Source organism: Marmota flaviventris, chromosome 12, assembly GCF_047511675.1.
Source record: "Marmota flaviventris isolate mMarFla1 chromosome 12, mMarFla1.hap1, whole genome shotgun sequence".
Lineage (NCBI taxonomy): Eukaryota > Metazoa > Chordata > Mammalia > Rodentia > Sciuridae > Marmota > Marmota flaviventris.
This window is the reverse complement of record NC_092509.1, coordinates 37161636-37177555: the sequence shown is the minus strand read 5'-3', so window position 1 is coordinate 37177555 and position 15920 is coordinate 37161636. Positions and strand designations below refer to the sequence as shown.

The window sequence follows — 15920 nt, the reverse complement described above, 5'->3', positions numbered from 1 at the left end:
ACAGAACTCCACATTCAGATGGTCTTCCGCTTGACTTAATGCTGTGCTGTTGCCATCTTGAAATGTTCAAAAATTTCTGGTCAAGGGGTCTTGGAAAATATGTATCTGGTCCTGTACAAAAAGGTGTGTGCTTTTCAGAGTTTAAGTGTCCTCCACAGCATTACTGTCTTGGTCTCTATGTTTACATGCAACTTATTCTCCAGTATTTCCCACTAGGAGGAATGTACCACCTCCAGCGCCTGGATCTACAGAGTAAACCAGTCAGAAATAGAGTATGGATGATTCTTGATCTGAAACAAGGGGGACACTAGACATACCATAACTGTCATATGATTATAAATTCATATATAAATCATTAATTTTTAAAGTGCCTTTTTTAGTCTTTATCCCTGTGGTTGAGATCTTGAAAGTTCTCCAGATGTGTTCAAGTTTTGGTAGCCACGGTGGAGCTAGTGGGATAGGGTGGAATGTTTAAGAAGTTGGGCCTAGTGGGGGCTGTAGGTCATTGAAGATGTGCTCTTGAAGGGGACAGTGGGACCTTGGTCCCTTCATCTTCTTCTCTTTGGCTTCTAGCCATGAGAGTGAGTGGTTTTGCTCTGCTGTAAGCTCTCATCATGGGGTGCTATCTCACCATGGCCCAAAAGCAATGGAGACAACTGGTCCTGCATTAGAACCACAAAAATATGAGCCAGAATAACTCTTTCCTCTTTATAAGTTGATTATCTTGCTATTTCATTATAGTGATGGAGAGCTAACATAGCTGTATTTATAACAAGCCACTAAGTGGCATATAAATATAAAGTCACAAATTAAAGCTTAAAAAGCAAAATTTTCATCAAATGTCTAACAATTAGCATATTGATTTCCCTAATAACTTTCTACAACTAAATTGATAAGGAGATGTGGTTAATTAAAAATTTTCAGAACTCACATTATTTTAACACTGTATAGTCTCTAATTTTTTAGAGCAATGATATCTAAAATATGGCAGCGATTACATTGTTTTTTCACTATCCTATCAATTTTTCCAATTAAGCTATCAAAATAGTTTGACCATCATCTTTAATTAATTCATAACTAATCCTTCCGGCCAGATGTGAGGCACATTCTCCTATGGTTGTTGAGGTTAGAATCACATTCTGTTACTCAAGTTTTATACGACATATCCTTGCCTCATTTTTCTCATCCATGAAATACAGTGATGGTTCTTAGTGCTTATTTCAGTGAATAATATATCAGAATGATGCCTGACACAGAGCAGAAGCTATGTAGATATTCTTATTATTTTTTATTTTTTAAATTTATATATGACAGCAGAATGCATTACAATTCTTATTACATATATAGAGCACAATTTTTCATATCTCTGGTTGTATACATAGTACATTCACACCAATTTGTGTCTTCATACATGTACTTTGGATAATAATGATCAATACATTTAACCAGCATTAATTACCCCATGCTCCCTCCTTTCCCCTCCAACCCCTCTGCCCTATCTAAAGTTCATCTATTCCTCCCATGCTCCCTCTCCCTATCCCAGTATGAATCAGACTCCTTATATCAAAGAAAACATTTGGCATTTGTTTTTCTGGGGGATTGGCTAACTTTACTTAACATTATCTTCTCTAACTCCATCCATTTACCTGCAAATGCCATGATTTTATTCTCTTTTTTTGCTGAGTAATATTCCATTGTGTATATATGCCACATTTTTTTTTAGCCATTCATCTATTGAAGGGCATCTAGGTTGGTTCCACAATTAGCTATTGTGAATTGTGCTGCTATGAACATTGATGTGGCTATGTCTCTGTAGTATGCTGTTTTTAAGTCCTTTGGGTATAGACCAAGGAGAGGGATAGCTGGGTCAAATGGTGGTTCTGTTCCCAATTTTTATTCTTATTAACATATTTACTGATATTAATGCTTCTCCTGGTCAGCATGTAGTGTTTTTTTTTTTTAATTCCTCCCGTAAATAAAGTTAAAATTTAATAGGAATTTATGACAAGTAGAACCCTGTTAGAGTCTGTAAACAAGTCAAAATAACACCTGGCATTTTGCCAGGGGAATGTTAGAGTTCTTAAACAAGTCTGGATGGTGCCTGGCAAAATGCCAGAGGGAGTGGTTTGAGAAGTAACAAAAGTGAGCCATTAAGTGTGGAGATTCCTGATTGGTTGACTGCTGTATCTAGTTTATGTTAATTAGATAAGCTGTGTGGAATGTATAAATACTGCTCCTGTCCTGCAATAAACGGCTCCCTCTCCTGCTGTATCAATCTACACAAGTTGTTCGTCACCCCCCGGTTATTTTGCTGCAGCCGGACTGCGGCAGAACCCACATCCAGGCATTCCCTGGTCTCAAACTGTCATGACTCATCTTTCTCCTAGCCCATTCTTCACAAGAATTCCTCAAGTATCAGCAGACTCCACTGGGCCCAGAGAGGGTCCATGGTGGCCTCTCCTTAGGATTTCCCAACACTGGATTCCAAACAACATGGGATTAGGAATGGGTAATATCCTGAAGGGTGGAATCAGATAGACCACAAGGGAATGCTAGAACAAGGTTCTAGTGTTTGACCCTTGGAGGTCAAGCACTAACCTTTTAGTTGTTGAATCACAAGAAGTTGGAAAGAGGAGGTGATGTTGACATTTGGCTCTTGTTTCCGAATGAACTCCTCCTCAAATAGGGTGTCTACACTTCCCATTATTACCTGAAGTGGCAATAATCTGAAGTGGATATAGACACGATCTGGAGACTTTCTCAGTTTGTTGTATGGTCAGCTGTAGACAGCAGATATTTCTTTTTCTTCACATTTGTGTATTCGGGGTTCCTTCGGATCCATGCATAATACTACTTACTATCTACTAACATCCAAATAAGATGTTCTCCCACTTTACCCTCAAACCCATTAATTTTACAGTGTGGCCTTTCAAATTTCACTTATGGTCTGAAAACAACATTTTGGTGTATCTCAATGTTTTAACTGCCAGAATCCCTGGTACCAAAGTTAACTAGTTGATTGTTCACTTGTCCAGAATTTTGATTGCTGGCAATGGAACTTCATGCTGGTGCAATTTTGGAACAGGAAAGTTGTCACTTGGCCATTTGTTCTGGGGAATTGGCTTAATGCAAATTTCACTAGATAAGAAAATTGAAAGATTGTGCCTTGGGAATGACTCAGGCAAGATGGAACTGGAAAATATGCACGTGAAGAAGAGAGACATCAGTTGTTAGAATGGAATGGCTGTCTCATTCCCCACTGTATCCTCAGCAAGCTTAGTACACGCCACATAATAGATGCTGAATACATTTATAAATGAGTGAATTAAATGTAAAGCAGAACCACAGGATATCAAATGGGTCTTACTGATGAGAGTAGAGCCAGGATTTTTTCTCTTCCTTTCAGTTGAATTACTTGAAAACTTTACTAAACTCACCTCTCTTTTGCAATGTGAAAAAGTCATGCTCCCAACCTACTGAAAATCACAATTTATTCTCTAGATAGCTGGGAATATTTTGTAAATGTGCTTTATTTCCATATATTCTCTCTCCACCCCCTCTATTCCTCCTTCTACCTCTCCCTCTCAGTTCTCAATTTTTAAATTACATAATAATAGTGATTTCTTCAGCTTCATATATATACCTATTGGATACATCAATAGGGTTCCTGGAGAAGCATGTCCCTTTCAGTGAAAATGACTCCTGTAGGTACTATTGCTTAAATAATGCCATCTAAGATCAAATTATCTCTTCTTGACAGCTGCATCATGTCAATCTTACTTTTAGACAAAATTCTCATATTCCTATGTCATGTGTCTCCACATTCTGTATTTTGCAATTCATTTTTGGATAAAAGCACAAGATCATACGTTTCTCTCTATCAAATTTCATCTTGTTACAATAGGACCATTGCTCTAGAAAGGCAAGACCCTCCCTTTGGATTTTATGTCATTTTTCATGACATTCACTATTTCTTCCATTACAATGCCATACATAAAGTTGATATATCTATCTATAATACATAGTTAAAGGAAGCAAGGATTTTAAAGTTGAGACTATATTATTTATGTAACTCTACACTCTGTGCAGAAATAATTTCTCTAGTATTTGAATACTGGGATCGGATGAAGTAATACATTCTACATCTTTTTTCATTCAGTAGGTTTCTTGTTCCTAATAGACTTCACTTTGCATTTTTAACATAAAACAAATCTCTGGTCAATTCTCCTCTTCTGGAGGCAGTGGAACACTACAAAAGCATTGGGGTTTTCTGGACAAAGGAAGCTAATCACTACCTCAGTAAAAGGTCTGGGAACAAATAGGACAGCAATATGCCATTGTGTTGAACTTATTCTACTTGCTAAATAACCACCTGTATTATTTAACTTGATGTACTATGCTATAAAACTAACAATAGGCAATGGTGGTGCTTACAGAAAATATGTACCCTTGAGGACAATACACATACAGTTATGTCTTATTCATATAAGAATTTTCAAGATACCCTATGATTACAAAGGTTACTCCATGCTTGTCAGGGATGAGTTGGCTTATGCAATTCTTTATTCTACTCTCTTGATTATTCTTTTGTACTTGGTAATAAATATAATTCTCTTTAGTAAATGTTCTTTATTCCTTGTTGAACCTGAACAAAAATATGCAGAACCATATGTCAGGTCTAGACCATGCTCCTCCTTAAAATATCATTTGAAAATTTTCTTTTCCAAATATATTAAACTGGTAGAATTTCTATTTCATATAAATGATTTAAAATACTAATTTTATCCTATTTCTAGGAATATTGTCATATGCAGAGCAGTCTTGGAGATTTTCCTTAAAATAAATCAGCTAATCAAAATAACTTCTGGCTTTCACCTGAAGTATTTTCCAAAAGCAAAATTTGGGTTGGTAGTGGAAATATAAATTTTTTGATGCTGTTTGAATAATTTAGCAATAAAGTTAATAGATGAAAAGCTCTTCCACCTTTCCAGGAAATGTGCCTTTAAGAAATAACTTACAAAATATTATGGAAAATTGGAAAAACTGAGTGAAGAGGACAAGATACCTCTCTCTAGTATTGTTTCAACTTCTTGTGAATCTATTCATTTCAATATTTAAAAAAAATGGTACCAAGGATTGAACCCCCACTTATAGTCACTGAGCCACATCCTCAGCCTAAAAAGATTTTTTAAAATTCTATTTAAAAAATTCACTGAATGCTCATCTGTTACAGTAGTAGGTTAGAAACAAAGCAAACATGTGAAAAGAGAAGGCTGTTGAATAAAGTACATGCAGTATAAGAACTGATAATTATATGATAAAAAATATAATTGAGAACACTGGAAACATGCAAAATGTTTCAATAAAACAAATGTAATGTGTAGAATATAATATTTTGTGCAGTAATAGTCCAGGGGTGTGAATACTATGTGTATATTGGCAAAAAGAATTAGAAATTTTAAAGAGGTAAACAAATGAATTATGATAGAGATTAAGTTCTATATTTTTGAAAAAAAAAATATTAACAGTACATTGCTTTGGGGGGATCAATGTCAAAAACATAGAACATTAATTTTCATTGGTACCTATTTTTTAGCTCAGTAATTTATTTTAAGAATAAATGACTCTCTAGGGACTTCAGCAGCTCTGGAGACTACTGACTGTGGCTGGTGTCATCATGGTTTTCCTTCTTGGCATCTGTTTTTAGTACAATTTAAGCCTGGCCCTGTGTAGTCGCAAACCATCTTCTAGCTTCTAATGGTCACTGGGTTGTTCCAGAGGCAGGATTAACCTATCCTCCTGATGATCTTCCTTCATTTGGCAAAAGAAGGAGTGGACAGAGCAGGATCACAGTGACAGTTATCTGTCAGGAGGAAATCCAATGTTAAACAATTGTGGAGACACTCAAGAACTGCCTTCAAAAACACACAATTTAAGAAGGGAAGACTAAATACAACTAATAACGATTAAGAAAAAAAAATGTGGGATTGGGGTGTAGGTCAGTGGTAGAGTACATGTTTAGCAAGAAGGCCCTGGGTTCAATCCCCAGTCCACCAGCCCTGCAATGTAACAAATATTATATTTGATTACAAAAATTGCTATGAAAAAACACAAGAAGAAGAAGGAAAAGGAGGAGGAGGAGAAATAATAATTTCTACTAGTGGGATTTTGGAGGCTCCAAGCAGGTCATAGTGTTGAGCTGAATTGTAAACAGTGGATAAGATATTTAAAGAAAAAGCAAAACATCTTTAGCATAAAGAAGTGTGGCGCATCCCAGCAGCAGAGGCAGGAAGATCACGAGTTCAAAGCCAGCCTCAGCAAAAGCAAGGCGCTACGCTACTCAGTGAGACCCTGTCTCCAAATAAAATACAAAATAGGGCTGGGGATGTGACTCAGTGTTTGAGTGTCCCTGAGTTCAATCCCTGGTCCATCCCCCACCCCCCACCAAAGTAAAAATTTTTAAAAAAGGAAGTTTGGAAGAAAGACCCCACACACAAGGAAAGAAAAAGGGAATGTTCTAGGAATGTGGAGTAGTGGATAATAGATAATTGAGAGTGAAAAATGCACAGAGAAATTCAATAGCCAAGGTAGAACAGGGTCCTGGGAGTAGAGGGGGAATATGCTCAGCAAACCCAGGAAAAAACAGAAGCTTGAGGCAAATAAGAGAGAAATTGAAAGAATTCAGAGGTCACAGCAAACTTTTCTATATCAAGCCATACTGAAAGAATACATTTTAATGAGTTAAAAATTAATGGAGCATAATTGTGGTACAATCAATAAAGTTTATTACCCCTAATTTGACACTCACAGTGAAAATCATACTTTCATTGTATCTTAATTTTTTAATTTACATAGTAATTTTTAACCTTTTTAAGACTTTTAAAAAATTTCAGCTCAAAAATTAAAAGGTGTGCACAGCCAAAACTCAAGAAGTTATTATTTTACATTAAAAAAAAAGAACACTAATATACAAATAGCAATTCCACACATTCTTTGGTGAAAACCATAAAAGTTCAACTTATGATCAGTGGCATGGGCAGGAGTCCAGGATGGCATAGTTCTGTCCAGTGTGATGTCAGAAGCTCCCTGCAGCAGAGCGAAAGGACTGAGGAAACCCATGCCCCATCAGCTGTCCCACGTTAACCGGAACGCGGATGGATACACTGCATACTCAGCATGGAATTTTATGAAGACTTGATTTGAGGAAGCCGCAAAGGGAGCTATGTTAGTGTCCTAAAATTGAAAGAAAAAAAATGAAAAATAAAAGTTACAATTTTTAAAAATTTGGATTTTTTTAAGAAATGTTAGTATAATTTACAAAATTATAATGTCAAGAAGTTTTAAGAATTAACAGTGAACCTGTATTTACTTCTAGAAGTCATCTTGCCCAGAATTAATGTAGATTCTTTACAAAGGAATATTGCCTGGGGTGAAAAGTTGAGGAGAAATGAGCACCTGGGTTACTTTGAGGTAACTAATATGATCATATGAGTAAAATAGACTATTTTCATCCTCAACATCTATTGTTTCCTTTTGGAATTGACTTTCATATTATCTATGAAATGCTTGGGGGCAAGAGGTAAGATTCGTTTTTATCTGATGTCTTAATCATTCATAGGGCAAATATTTATAAGATACCATTAATACATGGGTATTTTTTTTTTTTAGCATCGAGGGTCTTGAAACATGAGCAAAACAGACAAAAAGCCTTTCTTTCACAAGGTTTACATTACTGGGCTTACCTAAGATTTATTCCCAAGATAGCAAATTATTCAAGTGAATGCAGGAGAGAGATTTTGCTTCCTAAGAGATATATCAAAGTATATGTAATATCATTTATTCTTATGCACAACCACCTCTTACTTCCATTTTAATCTGCTCCTAAATTTTGATAAAGATTTACCTAAGCAAATACAGGAAGCAAAAGGTTTGACTTCTTATTCTATGTTGACAAACTAATATGGTCAGTTAACAGAAGTTTTATACACTTCTTTGAGTTTCCTTGTATTTCCTAGATAGATCCTGCTGCTGTGAGTAATACAGGACTTCCCATGAACAATGGCATTCTATCAAAACATGAAACACGCAGAAGGCTCATCAGGAGCCACATTGCACTTGACAGCTCTTTAAGTAGCTACTTTTTTAAAAGAGAGGGTATTAAAGGCATATTCTCACAATATTATAGTTTAGCGAGTTAACTTCATAAAGTTAACTTTATGAAAATAAACTATTATTAGTTCATTTCTTCAAAGAATTCCTGCAATTTTCAGCAAGTAGTAGATGAAATGGAGCCAGATGTCCAAATTTTCCATAATTCTATATATTTAGAAACAAATATAAGTATTAAACTCTGAAAGGGCATCAAAATCACGCTGGGAGCTTTTAAAAAGTTAACAGATATGTGTGGGAACTGGAAGTAATTTCACAAAGGATTCTGATGATTCTGATGCAGTCTGGTTTGGTAACTATTAAGAGTACTGTAGCACAGTGCCCACTAGATGGCACTGGTGCCCCCACAATAGAAATCAGAAAACTGTACAGTACCAAATTTGCTAAGGCTGTGGCTTTGTTCTTTGCATGTGTCTGCCCTAAGAGTCTATACTGAGTTACCATCATGATATTAAAATAACAAGTGGGAATCTAAAAGTGTTTGCTGTACTCACTGCTCCACAATACGGTCCAGAGGATGGAGAAGTGGCATTCGGCCCATTATAGAGTATGAGATAGTTCTGGATGCAGTCTCCTGGGTCATCAATGCTGATAAAGTAAAAGCTGACGGTGACAGGTCTTCCAGCAGGAGCAATGAGGGTCCATTCGCAGTGAGTGTTGTTTGGGTACGTGCTGGGATAGCCAGGGCTGGTAAAGGAGCCACTGTCTCCATAAAGAGTCCCACCACAGCCTGCAACCAAAGTGCAGCAGAAAGTTTGATTCACCAATTCAGAACCAGTCAGCTTTCATGCATGTGTATTTTCTTAAGGGGTTGAGATTTTGCAAGAACAGTAGATGGCCAAACCTCCTTCTTCTGTGGGCTGCTTCTTTCCCCCTGCCACTTCCACCTCTCCCATCCCCAACAAATGTTCCTTTCCCTGCATACCATGACCCAGGTGCACCTTCCTCCAACACTATTCTTTGAAAAAAGTAAGTTAGGGACAACGTGGAAAAACAAGTGATGTGGCAGAATAACTGTAAGACAGAATGAAGTCACGTGTGTGCTTTTGATGGTGCACTCCCAATGCACTGAGTTGAAGATAATGACATTGAAGTCAAATTCAAGGTCAAATTCTGAAGGGGAGGTACAAGAGAATGAAACTGACCAAATGATAATGTTCTATTGTTGGTGTGTACAGACATGTAACAACAAACCCCACTATCATGTATCATGATAAGGTACCAGTTCAAAATTGACTAATGGAGGAAAAAAGAAATACAAAAAAGGAAAATTATGGGCTGAACACAGACTGTGTGATTGTAGCTTTTGATATGAATCACTTAACAATAAAAGTGATTTTTTTTTGCCAAGATAATAACTGATAGTTTTGAGATTGACATACTTAAAGTCAAAGCTCCGTAGGTACAGGTGTTGATTTATTTGATTTGTTTGTTTGTATAGCAGAGTTATCACTAGTTAGGCTGGACAGCCAAGGGGGTCCAGAAGAAATGGCCTGGCATAATCAAAAAGCACCTGGGCTGGCATCCGGCCCCCTTCGCCACAGTCTATCTGTGCATTTGGGGCAATGCATTAATCTTAGCATTTTCTGTCCTCATCTATAAAATTAGGGCTTTGGAGATAGTCTTTAAACCTCCTTAAGTTGCAAAGATTTCATAATCCATGATTGTCTTGATGGAACCCTATTCTTACCCCTCAGCATATTTAAAATAAGTCTTTCCATCTTTTCGGTGGTGGGGAGGGATGGGGGAGATACCAGGGATTGAACTCAGGGGTCATTGACCACTGAGCCGCATCCGAATTCCTATTTTGTATTTTATTAAGAGACAGGGTCTCAACCACATTTTTGCTTAGGGTGGCTTTGAACTCAGATCCTCCTGCCTCAGCTTCCTGACCTATTGAGATTGCAGGCATGTACCACCGAGCCTGGCTCTTTCTATCATTTTTATTTTGAAGGTTTTCCAGACACTTCAGGACATTTCACAAAGATGTTTCTCCGCTTTTGAGTTACCCCGTATTGACATGACTTAAATTTCCTTCGGTTGTTTAATAACCAGCCAACCAAAAATACAAGAAGATACTTATTACCCTGATAAAAGCAATTAACTACAGGACAGCCAAGAAGCCTCAGGGACTATGAAGAGCACAGCTGCTCACATGTGCTCGGGAATGTGAAAGCCATTTGGCTTTTTCATTTGACTTCTCAGAGGACATTGTGATGACCAAAACAAAAGCAAAAATTCTGACAAAACAGAATTTATGTAGGAATTAAAAAATTTTCAGACCTTCTATATTCTTTATATATAAATATATATTCTTTTACATAGAAATAATGAATAAATATAGAATTTTTAAATATCTCAACTGTTACCAATTTCTGTTTTTAACAGGAAATCATGAAATACATAGATAGCTAAAAAGAGGAGGTCACTTTAATTGTGCTTTTCTATTAGACACCTTATGTTAGCTTTATGTACACTGCTTTGCCCCCAAAAGGGCAGATGTCTTACCAGAGGGTGATGAGGCCCAGATGATTTCATATCCATGACTGGAAATTATATTATTGCTCTTAAATCGTAGATACAGTTCATTGTTTTGAGAGAAGATGGGGTTTGGCTGCAGAGTTCCACAATACTTGCCAAGTAGTGGTGAACTGCTACTACTTCCATTTCTTACCTTTAAAAACATTAATTATTATATTTACATTATACTTTCTTCTCCAATTTATTATTGCATACATTAAGACATTAAACAACGAGAATGATGACTTAAAAGAAAAAGCTTTATGTTTTTATGTACTTAAGAATGAAGGGAAGCTGGGGGTGGGGTTCAGCACTTGCCCAGCAAGCCCAAGGCCCTGTGTTCAAATGGGTCCAGGAGTTGGGAGACCAGCTGGGCAACAAAGCAACACTCCCTCCTCAATAAACAAAACCCTTAAAAAATAGTAAGAGTTCTCTGACAAATACATGCAGAAGTCACCTTTACTTGCAAAAAGAAGTGTTTAGTTTTCAGATCAAAAACCATTTTCATTTGGATTCAGAAACACCCAGTCACCTACAGCAATTAAAACACCTGGGCCCATTTTTATATACTACTTGATACTATGATCCTACGGCCTTGGCTTTTCAAGAGACATTTTGAAGAATATAATTAAAGTGAATTTAAAAAAAAAAATGTGTATGGGAGCAACACTGCCTGCTCTGCTTCCAGTCAGCTACTATATTGTACTGTGTATGGTGTGTGTGTGTGTGTTCCATTGAAAACTACTCAGCAGAAAAAGAAACTATGAAAAAAAAAAAACCGCAACATACAAAGTGTAATAAAGTTCAGAGCAAAAGCAATTTCTGTATGGGAAAAGGACACGACTCAATAAATCTATGACATTTCTGACTGTTGTTAAATATATTTCAAAAACAAATTCCAAGGCTGAGTAGCTTTCCTTTTCAGCCTACAGCCTGGAGAAGACATAAAAACAGGAAGTGAGTCATTGGGCATTGGGTGGCGGGATAGATTACCTCCCTGGGAATGCAACCACATTTTGTCCTCCAGCTGGGTTCCTTCCTACTGAGCATTGCCAACCAGTCCCACTCTGAAGAGTACTTGGGGAGAGTTATACAGGCAATGTATAGGTGGAACCAGATCCATGCAGATAAAGTCCGAGTTCACTGATCCATGATTCAAAATCTGAGAAGTCCATTTACTGGAAAATCTGATTAACTGATGTTTTCCTTAAGTTGTGTTTTTTTCTTAAGGTGCAGTGCTGGTCTGTTAGGCTGTGTTGATTTGGTTTTATTCCTGCCTATGTAGTAACTAAAGGGAAAGAATAATGTTGTCCAGGGCTTGTTGTTGGATGACTTTGCCAAATGTTTAAACGAGGTGGCCTTGACTGAGCAGCCATAGAGAAAGAAGGCAGCTACCATATTTAAGAATGCTGGAGGGCCTGACCTTCTACCACTAAACTCTAGAGTCTGGGTCTCTTTCCCCCTGGGTCCTCTTTTAAAATGCCATTGCTCTGTAAGGAAAAGTGAGACATTTATTCCCATTGAAACTGCTAAAAACTTGTCATAGTGACTTTTCTCTTCATAGAGGAATGAGATGAACTAAGAGTAGAAGGCATCTCTGGGGCCTTAGAGGACGCTGAAAGGAGGGGTGAGGATACTGAAGATGTCTAGAGACTGGTCTCTGCCGGCAGTGACACAATCAGAGTCCTCAGAAAGAGCTTGCTGTTCCCACTAGGGTTCCTGAGAGTGGAATGCAAAGGCTTCCAGTGGGGCTCCAAGAGGCCACGCCCGTGGCCTTCCCTCCGAAAACCAGACTCTGCTACATTTTACAGGCTGATGTCCTCTCTTGGCTTATTGTACAGTAAATTTCAGACCCATTCTATGAAACAAAAAGGACCATGTGGGGGGGGGCACAGTTCTCACCCTCCAATGTTGGAAAGCAAACCTTTACTTCCCAGCATCCAGCAGGCAAATGGCAAAGGCTAAATTTTCAGTAACAGTCCACTCAGATTTGAGGGGAATTAAGAAGAGCTGCACAGTGACTCTGACCTGAGAGGATTATTTGAGCCTTTCTTCCTATCCCACTCCTCCCCTGGTTTCTGCTTTATACTTCATATAAATATTTGGATTTCCCTGGTGACTAAGGTGTACCAGTCTGAGTTTAATATCCTGACTGGCACCAACAATACTGTATTTCTCTGTTTCCTCCCAGCTAAATCTGCCTTTTCCCTATTTCTGGTCACAGCAAATATTCCCCATGAGAAAGGCCTGAGCTGCTTCTGGAAATTCATTGCACCATGGGTTAAGGATACTGATTAGCAAGGCATTTCTATTAGTTCCAGAAGGGAGAGCTTTCCAGGATAGTTGAACGCCTCACCAGGAGACATGTAGAAGCTGACTGCAGCCCAGCCAGGACACCAACTTTGTACCAAGCCAGGCATTGCAGACTGGCTGGAAGAATCAGCAGCAGCACCAGAGGCCAAGACAGCTGAGAATGGAGGTGGATGAGAGGAAGGGGGGCAGGCTGTTGGTACTAGAAAGCAGAAGCAGCTTTGGTAGGGAGAAAAGGCCATGATTACCAAGAAATAGCTGAAAACAGAAGCCAGCAGAAAAGAAAACAATTGCAAAAGAAGTTGCATACCCTGTTCAACTTGTGTATTTTGTACAGGTCAAATAATTTTGGACTATTTCAAAGATGGAAATGCTAACTATCCTAATCTGCTCATTACACATTATATACACATTATATACATGTATCAAATTATCACAATCCACCCCACTATTTATCACACTACACAGGTACAACCAGAATAATAATAATTATTTTTTAAAAGTCCTGATTAAGAAGAGACAGTGGGAAGAGCTGGGCACAGTGGCACATGCCTGTAGTCCCAGCGACTTGGGAGGCTGAGGCAAGAGGATCATAAGTTCAAGACCAGCCTCAGCAACTTGGCAAGGCCCTAAGCAATTTAGCAAGACCCTGTCTCAAAATAAAATATAAAAAATAATTAAAAAGTAGGCTGGGAATATAGCTAAGTGATAAAAGCACCTGTGGGTTCAATTCCCAGAACAAAGGGGGGACAAAAGCAGTAGAAAAAGAAATAAAAATAAAACTCTATATCAGATATAGAGGAGGGCAAAAAGACATTTTCAAGTCTTTCTGAAGCTTCTTGTGTATGTGCAACAAGGCCAATTTAGACAGCCTCAGCTGAGGTTTAGATTCAAAATTGGCTGAACAGGGATGCCAAGCTCATTTGGAAAATCTCCCTAGAAAAAATCCCTGAACAATGATGTGATGATATCAATTTGCACATAAGCAATGCAGGTGAGGTAGAGCAGACCAGATTCCCAGGAGCCATTCTAGTAGCACTAGACAACCCCAGAGGTGCAGCCACATGAAGAGCATAGCTCTGCTCTTTCTCAATGTGCTTTGATGCAGGGTTGAAGAGAAGCACACTGCGAAGACCCCTCCAACCAAATTAGCTCTCTCTGGTGGTGGTGGCAGAGGAAGGAACAGCATATTTCCTGCACCTGTAGAACACACTCATTCAAGAAATAGTGCAGACACCCCAAACATACTGTAGTCATCAGGGAAATCAGGAAACTATTTACTGTTATTCATTCCATTTTTATCTTCAGATGGCCCTTCTGAAGCCAGTGCCATCCTCCACCTCCAAGATCACTTCACTATCTTTGCTTGGCCCTCCCTCTTGTCCTTCAGGTAGGAATTCATATGTAACCTCCTTAAAGAGATCGACTCTGTCTCCAGAGTTAGGTGCCCTTACCGTGATGGACTTAGTCTTTTCATGGTGCTGTAATTTATTCTCAGCATCTGTTTTGGTTTAGATGTGTGTGAGACAATGTAAGAAAGTTTAGAGGTGAAATGATTGGGTTATGAGAGACTTGACCTAATCATTGCATTAATCCACTAATACTGAGTGGTAAATGTAGGCAGTTAGGGTGTGGCTGGAGAAGGTAGATCACTGGGGCCATGCCTTAGAGTTTGTATTTTGTCCCTAGTGAACAGAGCTTTCTCTCTCTCTCTTTCTGCTTCCTGATTGCCATGTCCTGAGCTGCTTCCTCCTCCATACCCTTCCACCATATGTTCTGTGTTACCTTGGGCACACACATATGGAGTCAGCCATCTATGGACTAAGACTTCTGAAACCATGAGCCCCAAATAAACTTTCCCTCCTCTGTGTTGCTCTCATCAGGTCTTTTGTCTTAAAACACCACCTATCTTTCCCTTTAGATCATGCCTCTGAAGGGTTCTGAACATGTTTTCCTTCTTGTTGTAAGTCCAGTGCCAGGAACAGAAGGTGCTCGGTAAATGTTTATGGACTGAAAGATACATGGATAATTAGTGAAATGAACAAGGGGAATATAAGGATTAGCAGCATCTTTTTAAATAATTGTTCAAATGACACCCCGATGCATGTTACCTCCAAGAAATCATGTGCACAGTTGCTTGAGTCCTCAATGTCAAACGAATGAAAAAAGAGGGAAATGGCATGATTCTGTGGGGCTGTGAGAATAATAGTGCAATCCAGGTTATCATTATAATTTTCAGGCCATCCAGGACTCTTCAGATTGCCAAATGCTCTGTTGTATTGTCTGTTGCAGTCTGAGAGAGAGAGAGAGAGAGAGAGAGAGAGAGAGAGAGAGAGAGAGAGAGAGAGAAAAGATCTCAGAAAAAAATGCATGCACCCAAATACTTAGTGTTCTTTCAACTTGACAGAAATAATTTTAAAAGACCATTAAATCTGAACAAACTTTATGGGAAACTAATCCAGTCTCTTCATTTATCTTTGAGATAATTGAGACCTGAGAGGTGACATGAATCACACATCCTACAGATGTGTACAGAGGCTTCTTAACACAAACACCTCCATGCGGGTATAAAATATGAGGGCTTTCTTTAAAGGGCATCCTAGTGTCCTTTGAACTTTTCTGATCACAGTGAAGTATTGGTGGCTGTCACTTGAACCCTTTTTTGGACTCAAAGGTTCTACCTATCAGGCAGAGATTTCCATGAGGATTTCCCTTTAAATCCTTTGATGACTTAATTGTTATGCTAGAACAGTAAATCACTGTTCCTTTTAGTAAAAAATAATACCCATTTTTGTTGTTTGTTTGATTCAAAGGCAGCTTTTAATCAGGTTCAAAATAATAAAGTGGTCTCTGAAAATAAGCTTCTCATTGATAGTAACTGGTAATCCTTTTCAAGTTTTTATAAAATCACTTCCTAAGAT

The 15920-nt window shown here is 38.2% G+C and overlaps 1 protein-coding gene across 1 annotated transcript in view; it reads right to left on the bottom strand.

Moving 5' to 3' along the window:
* Window positions 1-6762: 6762 nt before the first annotated feature.
* The window catches only part of Cubn (cubilin), a 275809-nt gene continuing 266651 nt past the window's right edge, over window positions 6763-15920 (bottom strand). The window contains exons 65-68 of the mRNA XM_071619663.1: window positions 15111-15292; window positions 10678-10843; window positions 8664-8899; window positions 6763-7233 (exon numbers count right to left, since the gene is read on the bottom strand). Of these exons, the coding sequence (XP_071475764.1) occupies window positions 7126-7233; window positions 8664-8899; window positions 10678-10843; window positions 15111-15292 (692 nt within the window). The 3' untranslated portion in view covers window positions 6763-7125. The remainder of the gene's footprint in view (window positions 7234-8663; window positions 8900-10677; window positions 10844-15110; window positions 15293-15920) is intronic.